The sequence below is a fragment of the Salvia miltiorrhiza genome, chromosome 8, assembly GCF_028751815.1.
Source record: "Salvia miltiorrhiza cultivar Shanhuang (shh) chromosome 8, IMPLAD_Smil_shh, whole genome shotgun sequence".
In the NCBI taxonomy this organism is placed as follows: domain Eukaryota; kingdom Viridiplantae; phylum Streptophyta; class Magnoliopsida; order Lamiales; family Lamiaceae; genus Salvia; species Salvia miltiorrhiza.
In genome coordinates, this window is record NC_080394.1 from 58,345,577 (window position 1) to 58,363,648 (window position 18,072).

Sequence of the window (18,072 nt, forward strand, 5' to 3'; positions counted from 1 at the left end):
TTTTGCCATGTTAGTCCATATTCATCATCAATTCTCACTATTGATCTCTTTCGCTTGTTTCATATAATCAAAGTTGCAAAGTTGCAGTAGAAGAAGCAAAGTAGAAGGAAATGATGAAAATCGATGGAAGTTGCAGTGGTATTCATTATTTTATGAACAAAACAAACACAAGTGAGTTCTACTGGAACCAAGTGGGTAGAGTTAAGGTGGCAGAGTCGTTCCTAATAGCGGTGACCTCCGCCTTAACCGTAGCTAGTTGGCACTCGGCAACGTTCAACTGCTGGTGCAACACACTGACCATCCCGGCACAGCCGTAGACGGGATCTTTGATCCTGCAGTACGCCTCGTAGCACAACGTGTCAGCTGCTTGCGCCCGACAGTTCTCCGGAAGATCCTGTTTTTCTCCAAAATCAAATGAGTAACACAAAATCATCTATATGAATTGTATTACCTCAAGTATTTTGCCAACGTTGCTGGCGCCATAAATCTTGTGAACATAAGCAAAACGACGTGGATTGTTGGGTGGGAAATATGGAGCGAAAATGCAATCGGAGGGGCATCTCCTCCTCAAATGCTTGCACGCTGCACACCGGCTCCAATTCATCCCATCCAATATCAAATCTCTCCTTTCAATTTTTTTCTCTCCAAAATATCCAACCTTAGATTTTGGTTTCTTGCTACATCTATTTGTACTCCAAAGATTACATCTTTTTAACGGCTATTACTATACAATTAAGGAAATACACTAATTAAATTCCCACTAAATCTCACATTCCATATACACCATAATTGCCTCAAATCATGGAATTACTCGCAAAGCACTGCTCCAGAGCTACCTTCCAGAGCTGTCGAATGTGTCAGTAGTCTGTCGGAGCTACCTTCCAGAGCTGACCTTCCAAGAGCTGACCTTCCAGAGCTGACCTTCCAAGAGCTGATCTTCCAAGAGCTGACCTTCCAGAGCTGACCTTCCAAGAGTGGACTTTCCAGAGCTTTGCTTTTGTAAGGTTGGTCAGAGCTAACCTTCCAAGAGCTGACCTTCCAGAGCTATGCTTTTGTAAGGTTGGTCAGAGCTGACCTTCCAGAGCTGACCTTCCAAGAGCTGACCTTCCAGAAATCGACCCTCCAGAGCTAACCCCCCAGAGCTGACCTTCCAATTTTTGTCTTCTTTACCTCTCCTTTGTACTTCCTTGGCAGGGCGTGTATAGCCCTCGGCGCACCTTGGCTGCTCCTCGCAAAGCCTTGGCTGGACCAGCTGAACCCGGCAGGAACAAGGTGGCGGTACCTCCTTTTTTCGGCACTAACTGACAAGACATGCCAAGAAGTCCCCACAAGAGATGGCCATTTCTTTCCACCACAATTCGGATTTCACAATTTTGTATCTTTTGAATGTTGCCACAAAATGTGTTTATGTTTCATGGCACCATCCAAATGCAAGGATGTGCCCCAAGTTTTTTGTACATCTTTTTTTCGTTATTTATTTTATTTAGTATTTTCATCACAAAAAAAAAAACAACTGAAATGACAGTAACACATTGACAACGTAAGCATACATGCAAATATCAGATAGGGTCATTAAATCAAAATCAATGGATAAATTTGAAAATTACAGCGAAAAGATCAAGCACAGAACTTAAATGCCAACATTCAGGGCAGACAATTTTGTCAGCATACATGAACAATTCCATGCATAAAAAAGAAACTGACTGCAAATCCAAGATAAATTCAGGATCCAAAACCAGCAACCAGCAGGCAATACATCAGCTTATTGTCTAGTAAAACTAGATGCTAGAGAGCTTTTCAGAGTCTCAGACAAATCGAGTATTGATAACTAACTTCAGTATCTGTGCTCCATCTTCTCCTTTTCCAGGTACCACTGCACATACCTGCACCAAAAAATCCATCACTTTTGTCAATTCCCCAACGAAGAATCGGAGTAGTTGAAGATTAAAAAAATTAGATAACAACGAAACAAAGATATTGTTTTTAGTTGGGGGAGGGGAATGGAGATTGGATGGACCCCGGTCTCTAACCCTTAAAGGGGCCTTTACTTTGAAGGATTAGCCTTGATAGATAAAAATAGTAAGGTTAATCCCTTGTTTATGTAGATGGATTGCAACTTTGGGATATCCCAAGGCCCTTGATTATTTATGTCATTTAAGCTAATTTTGCTTAATTCTTATCCCATTCAAAGAATGAGATTGAAGAAATCCTACTCTTGAGAATAAAAATACGCAATCATAGTATCATACATCTTATCAATTATGCAAAGTAAACACTCCTAAATGGGTAAGGAATACCAACTAGACTACATGTCTGCGGGATAACAAACCAAAGCTTTAGTACAAGAGATAATCGAAGGCAGATTACTGGCAATTTTGTCATTAGGACACAGAACTAACAAGGCCAAATAATGCTACTACATTATGCTCACAAAAGTCAAGAACTGGGGTTCTGTCGTGCAATGTTGATAACATCATGCCATATATAACATAGAATGAGGAAGCCGGGTAGCGGGCGAAATGAGTGGACTGAGAAGCCAGTGTTTGACTCTTTTGTTTATTTTTCCTGCTTGTTTTTATTTTGTCTAAGTGTGCTTCAAATTCCCATGTTCCCTGTTAAATGCTGTGACAATTGTTCTGTAAGCATTCAGGTATTTGGTGATGAAAAGCCAATTCAACCAGCCTCCATCTTAGCAAAACTAAATTCAACTCCACTTTCGAATCTATCACAAAATAAGAGACAATGAAGGCCTACTCAATTGATAAGACACTTATCTTCCTAAGTTCATCCACTATGTGAGGGTTCGAGTCATCCCAGGAGAATGGAGAGTCATTATTGATCCTCTATTGAGAGAGGGGAAAAAAATCTATCACAAAATAAGAGAACCAAAAACTAAAGCAAAGCATCTCAAACTAGTAATCTTACTTCGCATGGAAGATTTGAAATAATGGATGAGAATTCAAGACTAACCAGGGGACCTAAGCTCCGAAGGATTCAAAATAGTCTTCATAGGTAACCTCCACAAACACCAATAATCACCAAAAACGGAATTTTGACTCCAGCATAAACAAGAAAATATATATGATGCATTAGAAACCCAAGCTCATCCACAAATATGTTGATGAAACTTGCAAAAATACAGCATGTGACTACTGTACCATGGCTGCCATATTTAATTACTATTTAAAACAGCAATTTTGTTTGTGAAGTTTTCAAGGTATATAATTTTGTGTCTTCAACAAATCACTCCCACACATAGGAATTGCGAGTCAACCACACAATCAGACATTTTTCAGCAAAAACTAGGAATAAATAGCATAATACGATCAAATTTAGATCATTCAAATTTCATAGTCATCCCTGTCAATGCAACAATCTATTCATTCACTAACAAACTGCAGTAATCTAACCCAAAATCAGAACAAGGCAGATCAGCCACAAATCCTAACAGAAAGCCACAAACAACTAAGAAGATCCAGCCTATGAATTAAAATTCTTACGAATAGGTGCCAACAAGCGGGCTGAGAAGGAGCGTGGCGCTGATCCAATTCTCGGAGATCTTGTGGGAGATCTTGCCGGACAAATCCTTCCAGAGGCCCGGCATCACCTTCTGCTGAAACGGCGACAGGGCGTACGTCACCGACTTCATCTTCACCGGTATTTTCCCCATATTGTCTCACTCTAGATATCTGCAGAGGTAATTAGGGTTTGAAGAAGTTTATGGTCAATTGAAGAAAATGGAATGGTCCGTGAGATCATTTGGGCTGTAATGGGCCTTAATCACTGGGTTTTGAGTTCTGGACTGCGGTGTCTGGGGTAATGGGTGATTGTAATGGGCCTTCACCATGAAACGAGCTGAAGGAAATTAGATCGGAGATCTATACAAAATAAAAAACCTAACATCCAAATTCCACTAGCATCTAAGAATTCCAACCCAAAAATGCAAGCTACTTTTTCTAGGGAGAGAAGCAGCAGATCAAGAGAGAGAAAGAAAATTAGCTACAGACCTTCAGTAACACAGAAACACACACGTCGCAATTAACCTTCTCTCACACAGTGCCAATCTAGAGAGAGATGCTGCTCAACCGGCCTCTGAGATGGCAATGAATCTAAGCTGCGAAGAAGCGGAGAGAGAGAAAGAGAGAGCGGAGGTAGAATAGCGACCTTGAATTAACAAAAGTGAAATTATTGTAACGTGGAAAAACTAATTTAAAGATTAAAAAAGTCTTATGTATAATTTATTGTTTTTCCGTTTGGCTTTGAAATTATGAGGTTTATTATAGTTGCCCACTATCTCTGTGTGACCCAAGTTTTAACCGGGAGAAGCACAAGTCCAATTATATATGCTGAGATTAAATTTTTTGAATAAATTTCAAATTTTCCCCATTAAAACTAAATTGTGGGTGGCCACAATGTGGCTACATAGATTTATTGTAAATAAAAATCAAAATTCATAAAACTTCACAAATAAAGAATTGGGTAAAGGTCACTTTCTGTCCCATCGTTTGAGCGAATTCTCAAAAATGTTTCATCCTAACGATAATATCAAAACGGTACCCAACGTATCACAAAAAATATCGTCCGTGTCCTGCAAAACAATTCCGATAATCGAAAACTTACATGAAATGCCAGAGTTACACCATGGCAAATCCACGTGGACTCTAGCTGTACTCACTTAAACATTTTGTAATTAACGCATGTATTTGACAAGAGTTACTTATTGGATTTGTCTTCCAGAAATTTGCTTTATCATTTCAAGTCTTTATACTTTAGAATGCTAACTTGTTTTATTATTATTATTATTATTATTATTATTATTATTATTATTATACTTTGATTTGCTGCATTTTTGTATATAGGTGTTGATGTATTATTTTCATTTTTATGTATTCCTTATATTAATATTTAAAATTTATGAAATAATATGTCTTTTCTTTAGAGAAGATATTTAAAGACATTAAAACCCCATATGGTCGAGTCTTTCTTGTTTGTTACAAAATCGTCACTTCATCAATTAAAATACCTCGAGTTGCATTGAATGTATACACAAATATGAAAACATAAAAAAATTATTTGAAACATATTCAGTAGATTGTTCACATTATTCGCATAACTTGAAAGTTTATTCAGTTTATAAATGCAATATGTTAAATTATTCAGATCGATTAAATATTCATTCATGAGAGTATGTATTTTGTCTCTGAAAGCGCTGCACTCTGGCATGTTGTCTCTGGAAGCTCTGGCTCTGGCGGGGTGTCTCTAGTAGCGAATCCGGTATGGGATTTGACCCGGGAGCACGCAAGAATTTGTGTATATACTGGAACAACACATAAGCTAACTGCATATTTCACTAAAATTATAGTGAATAGCTATTGAAAATTCATCGAATAACACTTTGTTATTAATCGAATAAGTAAAACAAGAAACTGAATAAATTAACTAATACAACGAATACAGTATACATATGTACAATATAGTGAATATGTCACTATAAGATGTCGAATAAAAATACAAATTTTCTGAATAAAAAACAAATATACAAATCCAATACTTCATATTGACATAACACAATTCGAGCACAAGCATCAACACAAGCATCGAGCTCAGAAACACCGCATACTGTAATGGAAGTATCCGGTATGGGATCCTTAGGGAAGGCTCCTACTTTCTTCAACATCTTCTTCGATGTGCAAGTTCTCTCACACAGAAAGATATTAAGAATACGAATTATTTTCGATCAGAATCAATAAAATTAAGAACAGATCCAGTAATAAGAATCAATAAAATTAAGAACATCCTCTTCGATGTGCATAGTCAGAAACAAATTGAGTTTATGATACCTTGATAGCCATAGTTCAACAGAGATTCACGAACGAAGATTTTGATAACCGTAGAAATATATAAGTCGCAATTGTTTCTTCCAAAAATTAAATTAAATTAAATTAAATTGCAAGTACGGTGTTATACTTTATCACGACAGAAAATTTACTAACGACAATTATAGTAGTATTCATATATCTAATAGTAAAAGAAGACAAATATATTAAGTATCATATATAATTAATACCTAATTCTATGAATATTTATTGATGAAACGCTCTCAAATAAATAATGGTATTATACTCTCTATTTTAAAGAGTGAAACGCCAGAGCTGACCAAGACCGCCAGAGCGCCAGAGCTGACAATCATTCCAAAGCTTTCTACGTCTTCCAGAGCTGACAATCACTCGCCAGAGATGACCAAGGTCGCCAGAGCCAACTTGCCATGAGCCCTGCCAGAGTGCAGCGCTACCAACTCTGCCTCTCCAGAGCTGACAATCACTCGCCAGAGATGACCAAGGCCGCCAGAGCCAACCTTGCTGTGAGCCCTGCCAGAGTGAAGCGCTACCAGCTCTGCCAAAGTGCAGCGCTACCAGAGACAGCTCTGCCAGAGTGCAGCGCTACCAACTCTGCCTCTCCAGAGCTGACAATCACTCGCCAGAGATGACCAAGGCCGCCAGAGCCAACCTTGCCGTGAGCCCTACCAGAGTGCAGCGCTACCAGAGACAGCTCTGCCAGAGTGCAGCGCTACCGACTCTGCCTTTCTTGTACAGACTTTGCTGAAGTAATATTATCTTAATATAATAATCTCAAGTAATAATTAAATATGCAAAAGAAAAATCGTAATTAATGCAACTATCTATTCTAATATGTATTTAAAAGAGCGGGGCATTACAATTTCATTATTAAAAAATATGATAAAAAAAATTAAAATGTGTAGATTATAGTGGGTTATTTATAAAGATAAAAATTGGGTTGAACATGTGGAAAGAGAGAAAAATAATTTTTTATTCAAAGATTGGGTTGGTAGTGGTCATTGATAAACATAGCGAGCATCTCAATGCCATGCCAGGTCAATGATCCTTTTCAGCTTCGGATTCCCTTAGATTATATGCCGCGCTGTCATGTGGCTCCTTATTTGTCCAAGAATTCCCCAAGTGTTTGCACCACAGCCCCTCAACTCCCGAATTCCCATGAACAAACGCAAGGTTGTGTACCATTGCACCGAAGAAGGTTGGCAATCCCATTGAACCGCGGGATCCCTGGTAGGGCTATCATGCTCCATTAGCAGTGCTGACATACTCTTGCACCCAACAATTTAAACAAAATCGTAAGAAATTGTAAGCAGAAAAGAATGCATTTAAAATAAAGTATTGAGAAATGAGTCTTCCCCCTCGTATTTTTTCGCAGGGCTGGATGTCCATTTCCCCAATCCACGAGCTCAATGAACAAGACATAGGGCTGTCAAGTTAGCCTTCATCAGATCAAGATTCCTCAAATATTAGATTCTTTGACAATCGAAGATTCCTCAATATTATTGCCCATAAAGTAGTGAGATTCCCAGAACCCAAAAGAGACCCAATTCACCGAACTCTGCAGTTCCAAATTCACCGGGAATTTTCAGAAAATGCTCCCACTTTTTCCTTAGCCGAAATCATAACAATCGAGCAAAGGCATGTCCGCTCCAATCCTTGGAATTGTTCCTTCATTCTGAACCAACTCAGTTCCAAATCGGTTTTGCTTTTGTAATTAAATTTCGTACATATGTAGAACTTAAAAGTTGTAAACTAGTGCGAGTGTAACACTAGTTAAATGAAAAGGGACCATCGAGGAAGAAGAAATTCTGATCAATGTCACTCTCTCGTAATAAAACGTCTTATCTGAATTTTGATTTTTTACATGACTAGCCCAAGTCGGACCAAAGAAATTAATTAATTTATCAAGTAATTATTTTAAATAAGTTTACTGAATATAAACACACAAACAATGTAAGTGTGAAAATCTAATGGAAAAATTGAGGTAGAATGAGAAGATAGGCAAGAAATAGAAGCAAACGTGATTGTTTAATGCAGCAAACAGCCTTATAGGAACTTGATCTCAATACACCACAGCACAGATAATAAGATTTTGATTCAACCACTAAAACTAATGCAGCACAAAGAAGCATCACCTATCAAACTACAAGTACACATTATTCTTCACAATGTCAATTGCCTCTTCTCAAGACTCATAAAGATGCCAGGATGCAATGATACCTGCATCAAAACAATTAAAACAATTGACAAACATGGCATCTGATAAAAGGATTTACCAATCAATTTAAACTCCTAGTTGTAGAAGATGCACAACAAAGTGCTTACTATTGCTCTTCACCCATAAGGCCGGAATTGTGAGCCCAATTTTTCGTTAAGTTTCAAGGCTGAGGCAAGAGATGTATACATTTTGTTGTACAACATTCTTATTGGTAATCTTAATCAACGGTACCTGTATCCGTACCAACTATTTTGTTATGTCACATGCTAACATGACCCTCTACATTATGGGAGATTTATATATATGAAGAGAAGCAAATGTTTTATGTACCACACACATTGTCCAAATTTATATGTCAAGTTTTACATATTTGTGCTTCAATTCAATTTGGTGTACTAGCAGCCTTGCCTTGGCAACTTGATGCACTTCAAAATGGTAGTATAGCCCCAAGTTTCCCACACACAACCTCCAAGGATAACAAATTTCTACCATCCTATTGATACCAAAATTTTGTTCATAAACCAAGGCAAGATATCCATCCAATATCACATCTTGCACCGACCAATTTTAAGTACCACACTCCAGTAAAAAAGAAATACATCATTTACATAATTTTCTTCGAATCCTTTAGACTTTAACACCCAAATCAAGACCATGATCCTTAATCGAGCAATTCCTCCTCTTCTCTTACAGACAGCCTGAATAACCGAAGATTCTACTGCTTCAGAACTAATCCATTAACCTTTTTGGTACTGATAATTTGTGCTTAGTGAAGTAGCAATGAAGGGTACATACTATAACCAAAATCGCTGAAAACATGTCATCACCCTCATTTTACAACCTTTTTTTCGAAAATAGGTACTACTTGTCATGTTACCCTAGTCGTCTGTTTCCTTCGTAATGGCAAATGTTTTAACTTAATTTCTGTGTATACGATCTTCCATATGAGCATGATGAATAAGAAACCAATAAAAGTAAATTTTATGCATTTTGTGGTACATATTAAACTTTCATACATAGGAGAATCAAATTCTAAACGCTTTAAAGAGGAGAATCAAATTCTTAACCAATCAAGAAAAACTCTTTTCATCGAAATATATATCCTGTCAACTCAAGTACTAAATGCAATACACACAAATGACTATGGCCACTTTTTATTGCGCAACGCTACACAAAATTGCAAAGCAACGAATTTACTTACCGGAAAAGTGTTTCAGGCATCGCGAGAAGGGATCATCCCAGCTTTCCTGGCATATGCGAAGATCCCACCGGCCTCGATGACAGGGCCGGCATCCCCGATGGGCTTCAGCTTATACTCTTTCCCCGTGGTATGATTGATGAGCTTACTCTCACCAAGCTCGATAGTCACCACATCCCCAGTCGTACACTCGTCGCACAATCTCCCCTCCGATTCCAACGGATAAATCTCTCCGGTGGCGACCGAATTCCTGAAGAAGATCCTGGCGTACGATTCCGCCACCACCGCCGCCACGCCGGATGCTCCCAGCGCCACGGGAGCATGCTCACGGGACGAGCCGCAGCCGAAGTTATCGCCGCCAATAACGATTGCGTACTTTGTTTTAGTGGCCCCGGGTTCGATGAATCGGGCGCCGTATGAGGCGGGTAGTCCGATTAGGGCGTAGGAGCCGAGCTTTTCGTACTCGTCGGGGTTGGAAGGGACGAGGGTAAGGTACTCGGCGGGGATGATTTGGTCGGTGTCGATGTTGTCTCCGACGACGTAGCACAGGCCGTGAAATGAGTTGGTACCGGGGGAGGCGGAGGACGGGGAAGCGGTGGCGGCGGTTAGGAATCGGGAATTACGGTCGAGCTTGAGGGATTGGGAGTAGGAGATTGATGGATTGACATTGCAGGAGGTGAGCTTGAGGTGGGGCAGAGAAGAAGAATTAGGGTTTCCGGAGGAGAGATTGAAAGTGGGTGGTGTTGAGATCGCCATTGTTTTGGTGGAGAGAGAGTGTGTGGTGTTTGTGAGTTGTAACTTGTGAATGTAAGCATTAGGTGCAGGCAGCGGCCGCCAATATGGAGTAGTACTAGTATTTTCTAAAATGTGTATTTGTCTTTTAAATATTGGGCTTGGGCTCTCCGAAATATTCGAATGCAAACAAATTTCATCGAGCTTTTTTCAAAGTAAACACGTTTTATACCCATTAATTATAAGTAATAAGAGTGATTGGGGGACATGACATGCAACTTGCATACAGGAAGAAAGAAACTGAATAAACTCTTTTCTGATTGATTCGTTGAGCTAAAAGCAGAAGAGAGAGTTGCTGGAAATTTAGTATCTAATAATGTCTAGTGTTCTTCTGATCCTTGGTTGTTGGCTTTAAGTGATCCAAAGGGTGAAGTCAGAGGCATTGATGTTAAGTGATCTAAATTCCCAGTCGAGCCAAAGGGTGGAGTCAGAAACTGCTCAGGCATTGATGCTGGAGAAATTTAGAGTCGCTTGCAGCAAAAGAGTATTTTGTTCCAGTAGAAGAAGGTAGGCTACTCTTTGTTTTGTCATCTTCAAGTTCAAGGCTGTGAAATGAAGGACTCTTAGTCAATGATCCTTGAATTGCATGGAGCAAAGATGATGCGCTGTCAAGTTTATGAAATAGACTCATTTGTGAGTTTATTTTAATCAAACCGCCAGACCTCATAAACATTCCAGTTCATCATACCTTTGCTTTTGTAATGCTTCAGAAAAGCTCCAGAGGTATTTGAAAGTTCTGAATGAGATATTGTTTAGCAATGTCCCTTCTCATAATCTTCTTTACAGCTCTGCATTTAGTTGTGAAAGAAATGCATCACCAACAGATTTTTGAATAATAGCATTACCAAAGTGAGAAGAAAAACAAAATTAATAAGGACTGGAAGGATGCAGATTCATAGAATACATTCCCAACTACATGCTTTTCCTTCCTATGCTAAAAGTAAAGGTCCTATATCTGTTTCCATTATAGGATTTTCTAAACAAACACTCACAGTGCATAGTAACCAGTATTTGAGCAAATCATTCAATTTTTTTAGTAAACTCAAAATGGCACATCAACATAGCAAATACCAAGAAACATTACACGGTGCCTCCTCGCAGTTTGTGGTTCACTAGCTAGATTGGTTTCTTCTAGACTGTTCTTTAGCATCAATAGAGGTCCTATTCCTAGCTGGGAATCTTTCACTATCACCAACATATGCGAGACCAATGGATTCAAAAAGCTGCTTCTTCACATCATGTTTTCCAGAAGACTCAATACACAAAGCAGCCATTTGTTTTGAGAGAGAGCTGCTCAGCAACCGATACTTGTGCAGTTATTATCTGTTGTTTGTTTGAACAACCCTTCCATGTATATTTTCCTTGCCAAAACTGAAATACAACTATGAACCCATTAACTTCAGAAACAATAACAAACGCTTTACGCATTAGAGAAATTTAGCACATCAAAGACCAACAAGGTTCATAAGGAATATTGCAGCAGATTAAATACTTCAATCCTCCTTTCAGAGAGGACCAAATGCAACAGGAAGAAAGATCTTTTACGAATACAACATTAACTTTGCATTACAAACTTTATCAATACAAGGTAGGATCAAACCTTCCACTGTCTTCTCAAGCAAAACTTGAGTTTCCCCAAGTTTCTCATTCAATAAGCCCTGCATAATAGCCAAGAGAGAGAGAGAGAAAAAATCAGTAAAATTATGAAAGACTCAAACATACAATAAGCTAAACAACTTTAAGCTGATCTCTACAAAGTTACAAGGTTGTAAGGGAGCTTCATTTGAATAAAATTAAAAATGAGGACTACCAATAAATTTTGGAGTTCTTTATATCACCACTAAATATACAAAATCATATTAACTCTACTGACATACAGAAAAAGGGTTTATCATGGTTTTCTGGGGTCTTATTCTTGTATCCCACACAGTTCAGCACTTGAATGTTTTGACCACTACTCGAGGAAGCTCTGGCTATATGTGTTGAAGCACAAATCAGACACTTTTTAGAGATTCAAAGAATGGTATACTGAAGTGGAGACTGAAACTGGGATAAAACTCAAATATCTTAGATCAGACAATGGTCTTGAATTCCTATCTGAGGAATTTCAAAAGTTCTACACATAAAACTGGAAGCATCACCACTTGCATTTGACACCGATAAATGCCATGTGCTTGGAGTAGTGGTTGATGGCCGCATTTTATGTAATGGCTCCACATTAGATCCAAATGATGGCAAGTTGCTTATTGATTGATGAGAAACATCACCCACTACTTTTCCTGAGAAGAAACCTTTGCTGGGTACAACTTCTGATATTGACTGATGCTCAGCATTACTATGCTCATTTACCTCTGTCGAGAGAACTTTCTTTGGGTCATCAACTTTCAGTCTCTGGGATTCCATGTTTTCTACAGTTCTTTGCTCTCGTGTTCTGATGTCTAAATTGGTAGATGGCGATAAATTATTTGCTGCAGTGCCCTTAGCACTTGTCTCAACTTCAGTTCCACGAAGTTCATGAGACCGGAAAGTTGAAGAGATTATGTTTCTACTTTCCTCACAACCTCCAGATGAAATCAGGGGCAGGGGCAGCTCATGCTTCATCAGTTCCTGTGAAGCATCATCTTCCTCACTGGATGCACATCCTCCAGCTGATGATAGAGCGCCTGCAGCACTACAGTGGGGTAAATTATTAGTATGCCACCCAGAATAACTATCAGAGTTGACCCCGTAAGAAAGCAAACATAAAATAAGGTACAGAATACCTAGCAAAATGGAAAACTGAGATCTTCCCATCAATTGTTATGCATATAATCACACAACAAGGTGAGACTTCTCTTTCCACATCCCCCAGTGTCAAACTGAGATTCTCATTCTGGGAAGCCTTGCCAACAGAGAGTCCAAGGATCACATTTTCTTCACCATCATCTGAGACCAAACAGAGTGACATGACATCAGATATAGTGCTATGCTGAAGCATGTCGATTGGACATAAGATATATCGATGTATTGAGATCTGCTCAACTATGAAACAGAGTTGGTAGTTTGCAACTTTAAAAAGCACTATTTATTCCAATGGTTTGGCACACATGCTCAGGAACCCTTCTTCCCCACCCCTCACTTATGCACATCATGAGATAGTTATGTCATACAAATTACAGTGGCGCCTAGTCAAATAATCTTGGGCACTTAGGATATCATAAAATCTATTTTCTAATCAACTTCTCGCACCTTGAGAATCGATATAAAGATTCCAAGCGTCATCAAGTATCTCAACCATGGCAGCTTCGTTCTTCCCATTATCCTCTGGCCAACAGAATAACACAACTTTCTGGGACAGGTTTCTATTAGCAACAAACGCCAGCCCACTACAACCAGTAAGAAACCACATCTATAGTAAGTTAAACCAATAGTTGCAAAGTACCAGATACTGAACAGCATTTTGGATCATCATACAATCACTATAGTTAATAATTCATACACGTGATTACAGGGGTACATGAGTGGATCATGGTGTACAATCACTAGAGTTATAAGTCAAGGCTTTGTATATTTTTTCTCCTTGCAAAATTCTTTTCCACATAACATAACCAAACACATCCACGTTTCCAACACATTTTTTCATTAGCATATCAGAATTCCAAAATATAACATCAAAGATTTGCACGTCATATACTTTCAAGACAATAAATCTGGTAGCAGAAAAACAGGCATTCAATATAGCAGTAAATAATCAATCAATCACATATGGGATTAACCTACTCATTGTAATGTATGTTAGGATGAGGATAACTTACACTAAGAAAAAAATACCTAACATATATCCTAGCCTGTAAGGAATACAAGCAAGTAACTAAAAAACACAAGGCATGAAGAGGTTGCCTTAAATTAAACTAAACAACATATAAGTCAAGATCAGCCTAAACTAAAACAATCAAGATTAGCCTATTAGAACTAGCTAGGCAGCGGCCGGGCGTGAGTCACCAATGATCCTTTTCCAGCAAATTTGGATTGGAAGCAAGCAATGTTGAGTGGAGTATAGCTTTTCTTGAATCAAAGGAGATTCTAGAAGATTCTGGAGCTCTTCTTCACCTTCGAATGGTACCTCCTGCAATTGTTGATGATGATTAATGTATAATTAATTCAATGAAAAAAATGATTAGTTAGTTAAGTACCTGATGATGCGAACCAAGGAGAGCAACTTGCGCCTGCAAGAACTTGATGTAGTTGTAGGCGGATTGCAGCATCTCCGCCGTGTTCATCCTCTGCCCGCCGGGAACCAGCTTTCCGAGCTCCTGCGTCTTCAGCGTGATCTTCCGCCGCCTCTGCCTGGCTGCGATGCTCTGCGCGGATAAGCTCGTTTCGTTCTTGGCGCTCTCACAGCTGAAATCCGCCGCAGGGAACTGAGGCAACGAGACAAATTCCGGCAGCGAGAGCTTGTGGCGTTTGGGGAAGGGCGCCTGGGATTGTTGTTGTTGGTGCGGCAAAAGAAAGGGAGTTGTGAGATTATCCAAATCCAAGGGAAGTCCATTAGCATGATAAGTGAGGTCGTCGCAGAGAAGAGAGTTGCAGAAGGAGTCGCCGTCCGGGTTCAACAGAGATTGGAGCTCTGGATCGTAGTCTGGCTGCTGAAAGGTGTAGTAGCTCAACGCCATTGATGAAGAAGGGATTACCTGTGAATTGTTAGAACATGATGATGAAAATTGCAGAAGCAAGCATTAAGGAGGGAAAATTGCAGTTAAAGAAGATAATGAAAGAGACAAAGCGATACCTGAGGAAAGGAAAGATTGTGTCTTTTAACTACTAGCCTTGAATGTCAGTAGAAAACCTTAACAAACTCAAAAAAAGCAGTGTGTGAGTGCGTGTGTGAGAGAGAGAAAGAGATGAACGTGGGAATAGAGGTAAATGGGATTTATAACGGCTAATTAACCACCCTCCTCATAATTAGGGACATATATTAGGGTTACTAAATTAACCGTTATTTTACATCTCCTTCTTGCTTCTTTTATTGTTTTTCTTAAACCCCACATTTTATTCTTTTTTGTTTCATTCTCGGTCCTTTTAAAAAAGAAAAAAGAAAAAGCCAATATTACATTATCAAATTAAAATCCGTCAAATATAGAATACCAATACACAGGAGCCCAAATTCGCACGACGTCGTTTCTCGAATTGCATTCCAAACAATTTTTCCACATTTTCTTTTGTAATCAACAATTAAATTTAAAGACAATGCCCACATTCTCAAATCAAAACTTGCATGTTGCCTTAGTTTTTGTGAGTGTATATGCAAGAAACAAGAAAGAAAATAAAGATGAGAACGAGAGATTGAAATGAATTGTTGATTATAAATATATAGATAGGCTAGCAAGTCTTGAAAAGCACTGTAGCAGTAACTGCAATTACTCCTACAAAGTATCCCAACCCAAAAGGTAAGCGAGTATTATGCCACAACCCCTCTTCTTCTTCCTCCTCCTCCTCCACACGCGGCGGCGCCACCGCAACCACGTGGCTCCCGTTTATCAGTTTCGGATTCCCTTCAAACGCAGTAGCCCCAAACGTCTCAAACTGACCCCCTTTGGGAATCTCTCCCTGAAGATCATTGTTGGCCACGCTGAACGCCGACAAGAAATGCAGCTTCGTCAGCGCCGCCGGTATCTCCCCCGACAGATGGTTCCCCGACATGTCCAACCTCTCCAAGTTGGTCAGATTCGAGAGCTGCTCAGGTATGCCGCCGCTCAGCTCGTTGCTGCTGAGATCCAATATGATGAGCAGCTTCAGCTGCCCAATCTCCGCCGGAATGCTGCCGCTCAGGCTGTTGTTCCCCAGCTTGAGGCCGCGCGGCAGGTTGAAGAGGCGGTTGTATTGAAGCTTGTCGAACAAGAACGGCAGCGCCAGGTGGCTCAAGTCCGTGCTGCCGTTGTCGGAGATCAACGCCGGCAGCCGCCCGATCTCACGTGGGATTTCTCCCGACAAGAAATTCTGCGTCAAGTTGAGCACGTACAAGCTCGGCATTGATCCCAGCCACGCCGGAATCGGGCCGGAGATCTTGTTGAAGGAGAGGTTGAGAACTTTCACCTTCCTCAGCTTCGAAATCCACGTCGGGATCTCGCCCCTGAGCTTGCATCCTCCTAGGGTTAGAATCTGCAGATTCTTGAAGCTGTCGAGATGTAGCAGGTCGTCGTCGTCGGGCATCCTCTCGTCGTGGAAGCACCTCGAGAGGAAGAGCACCGCGAGATTCTCGCAGTGCCGGAGAGTGGTCAGGGCTCCGACGACGTTGGAGAGGAGGTTGTCGGAGAGAGAGAGGTGTATGAGAGAGTGGAGGGAGGCCATGCAGGGAGGTACTTCTCCGGTGAGCATGGTTGAAGGCGAGGCGGATCGCGGTGGCGGACTTGCACAGGCAGAGGCTCTCCGGGATGCCTCCGACCAAGGTGTTGTTGCCGAGGTCGAGGGCTTGTAAGCGTTGCAGTTTGGAGAAATCGAGAGCAGCGATTTGGCCGGAGAAGAGGTTGTTGCGGAGGAGGAGAGTGGTGAGGTTGGTGCAGTCTGTTAAAGAGGGAGGTATTGTGCCGTTGAGGTTGTTGGAGTGGAGTTGCAGTTGCTGCAATTTGGAAAGCAAGCCTATGTTAGAAGGTAGCTTACCCCATAGTTGATTCACATGGAGCTCTAAGATGATGAGGTTTGAGAGGTTGACGATGGCGCCGTCGATTGCGCCGGAGAGTTGGTTGTTAGGTAGAGAGAGTTCTTGCAATGTTGTCAAGGTGTATAGATTGAGAGGTAGTGAACCAGAGAGAGAGTTGGAGCCTGCCCTCAAAACCTCCAGGTTTGAGCATTGGGCAAGATCATGTATAGGGCCAGTGAATTGATTCATGGAGAAATCCAAGATTTTCAAGAGTTTGGATCCCTTGCAAATAGATGATGATGAAATGGAGCCTGCAAAGGTGTTGTTGCTGATGTTAAGAGCAATCAAGTTTGGTGCTTGGAGAAGAAAGAAGGAGCCATTGAAGTGGTTGCTAGAGAGGTCTAGGGTTTGGATGGTGATGGGGAGAGTGTGGTTGGTTAGTGGGCCGCCGGAGAGGGAGTTGAAGCTCAAGTCGAGGGTGCGGAGGCGGCGAGGGAGGGCGGGGAGGGGGCCGGAGAGGTGGTTGTGGGAGAGGTTGATGTGGGCGAGGAATGGGAGGTTTGGTAGGGTTATGGTGGCGCCGGAGAGGTTAGTCTCCGGCAGCCATAGGTGGGTGATGCGGCCGTGGGGGGTGCAGGCGATGCCTTGCCATTGGCAGCAGTTGGTGGAGGGAGACCAGTTGAGGGAAGGGGAGGAGATGGTATGGTAGAATGAGAGTAATGAGTCTTGTTCGAGTTTGTTGCAGCTTAGTGCAAGTGGTGGTGTGGAGAGAATGAAGAAGGTGAAGATGCTAAGCAATAGCATGGGTTGAGCCATTTAATTTGATTTTCTCACTACTTTCCCTCACCTCTTATAATATTCACTTGCCAAGTAGGGAGAGAGAGAGGGAGATATTTGAAGATGAGATGCATGGACCTAAGTCGTTGAAAATCATGATTCCTTGGTAGTGAGGGAAATGGGATTGGTCCAATAAGGAATTATTATTAATTGGATGTATTTGAATATTTGATCAATCAACATACATACTATACCAGAACCGATCACCTACCCACCGTGGGCAAGCATATATAATATGCCAATCATTAATGTGGCAATTTTAATTTGGAAAGAGAATTAACATATCTTACTCTAATTAAAATTATTCTACTCTAATTAAGATTGTCACATCAATGATGTGCACATTATATATGCCCATGGTGGGTAGGTGATCGGTTCTACGTACTATACTACCGACTACACATGGATTTGGGTATATCCACTTTTTGTGAAACTCTATTGTGTGGGTCTTCGAATGGCATATATCAAGCGTGAAATATTGACTTTCTAGCCTACCTCTTCTCCCATTTCTTCACCTAGATGAACATCAAATTAATAGTGGACAATATGCGTTTGA

The 18,072-nt window shown here is 40.6% G+C and overlaps 2 protein-coding genes and 1 pseudogene across 6 annotated transcripts; all 3 read right to left on the reverse strand.

Moving 5' to 3' along the window:
- Positions 1-1,572: 1,572 nt before the first annotated feature.
- LOC130999607 (cytochrome b-c1 complex subunit 8-like) lies at positions 1,573-4,246 on the reverse strand. The gene is made up of 3 exons (XM_057925192.1): positions 4,008-4,246; positions 3,501-3,689; positions 1,573-1,883 (listed from the first exon to the last, which is right to left on the reverse strand). Exons 2-3 carry the CDS (start codon positions 3,668-3,670, stop codon positions 1,835-1,837), a joined length of 219 nt encoding a protein of 72 aa, XP_057781175.1. The 5' UTR covers positions 3,671-3,689; positions 4,008-4,246; the 3' UTR covers positions 1,573-1,834.
- Positions 4,247-6,810: 2,564 nt separating this feature from the next.
- Positions 6,811-10,214, reverse strand: LOC130999603 (3-isopropylmalate dehydratase small subunit 1-like). 4 transcript variants are annotated; one of them, XM_057925184.1, is made up of 2 exons: positions 9,275-10,207; positions 6,811-7,523 (listed from the first exon to the last, which is right to left on the reverse strand). In XM_057925184.1, the coding sequence occupies exon 1, from the start codon at positions 10,025-10,027 to the stop codon at positions 9,287-9,289; it is 741 nt and encodes a 246-aa protein (XP_057781167.1). In that variant the 5' UTR covers positions 10,028-10,207; the 3' UTR covers positions 6,811-7,523; positions 9,275-9,286. The 4 variants fall into 4 exon arrangements, with proteins under 4 accessions (XP_057781167.1, XP_057781168.1, XP_057781165.1 ...); XM_057925185.1 differs by having other exon boundaries at positions 6,811-7,530; XM_057925182.1 differs by lacking the exon at positions 6,811-7,523 and adding an exon at positions 7,865-8,075 and having other exon boundaries at positions 9,275-10,214.
- A 3,566-nt stretch (positions 10,215-13,780) lies between these two features.
- Positions 13,781-17,034, reverse strand: LOC130999609 (receptor-like protein 2; annotated as a pseudogene). Its single transcript, XR_009093546.1, has 3 exons — positions 15,464-17,034; positions 14,236-14,733; positions 13,781-14,168 (listed from the first exon to the last, which is right to left on the reverse strand). The product of XR_009093546.1 is annotated as a receptor-like protein 2 (transcript).
- Between the last annotated feature and the right edge of the window lie 1,038 nt (positions 17,035-18,072).

Excerpts from the sequence above, each read along its gene's own strand:
- LOC130999607 (XM_057925192.1), bottom strand. The coding sequence starts at position 3,670 with ATGGGGAAAATACCGGTGAAGATGAAGTCGGTGACGTACGCCCTGTCG. Across the intron at positions 1,884-3,500 it reads CCGCTTGTTGGCACCTATTC|GTATGTGCAGTGGTACCTGG; the intron begins GTAAGAATTTTA and ends TTTTTGGTGCAG.
- LOC130999603 (XM_057925184.1), bottom strand. The coding sequence starts at position 10,027 with ATGGCGATCTCAACACCACCCACTTTCAATCTCTCCTCCGGAAACCCT.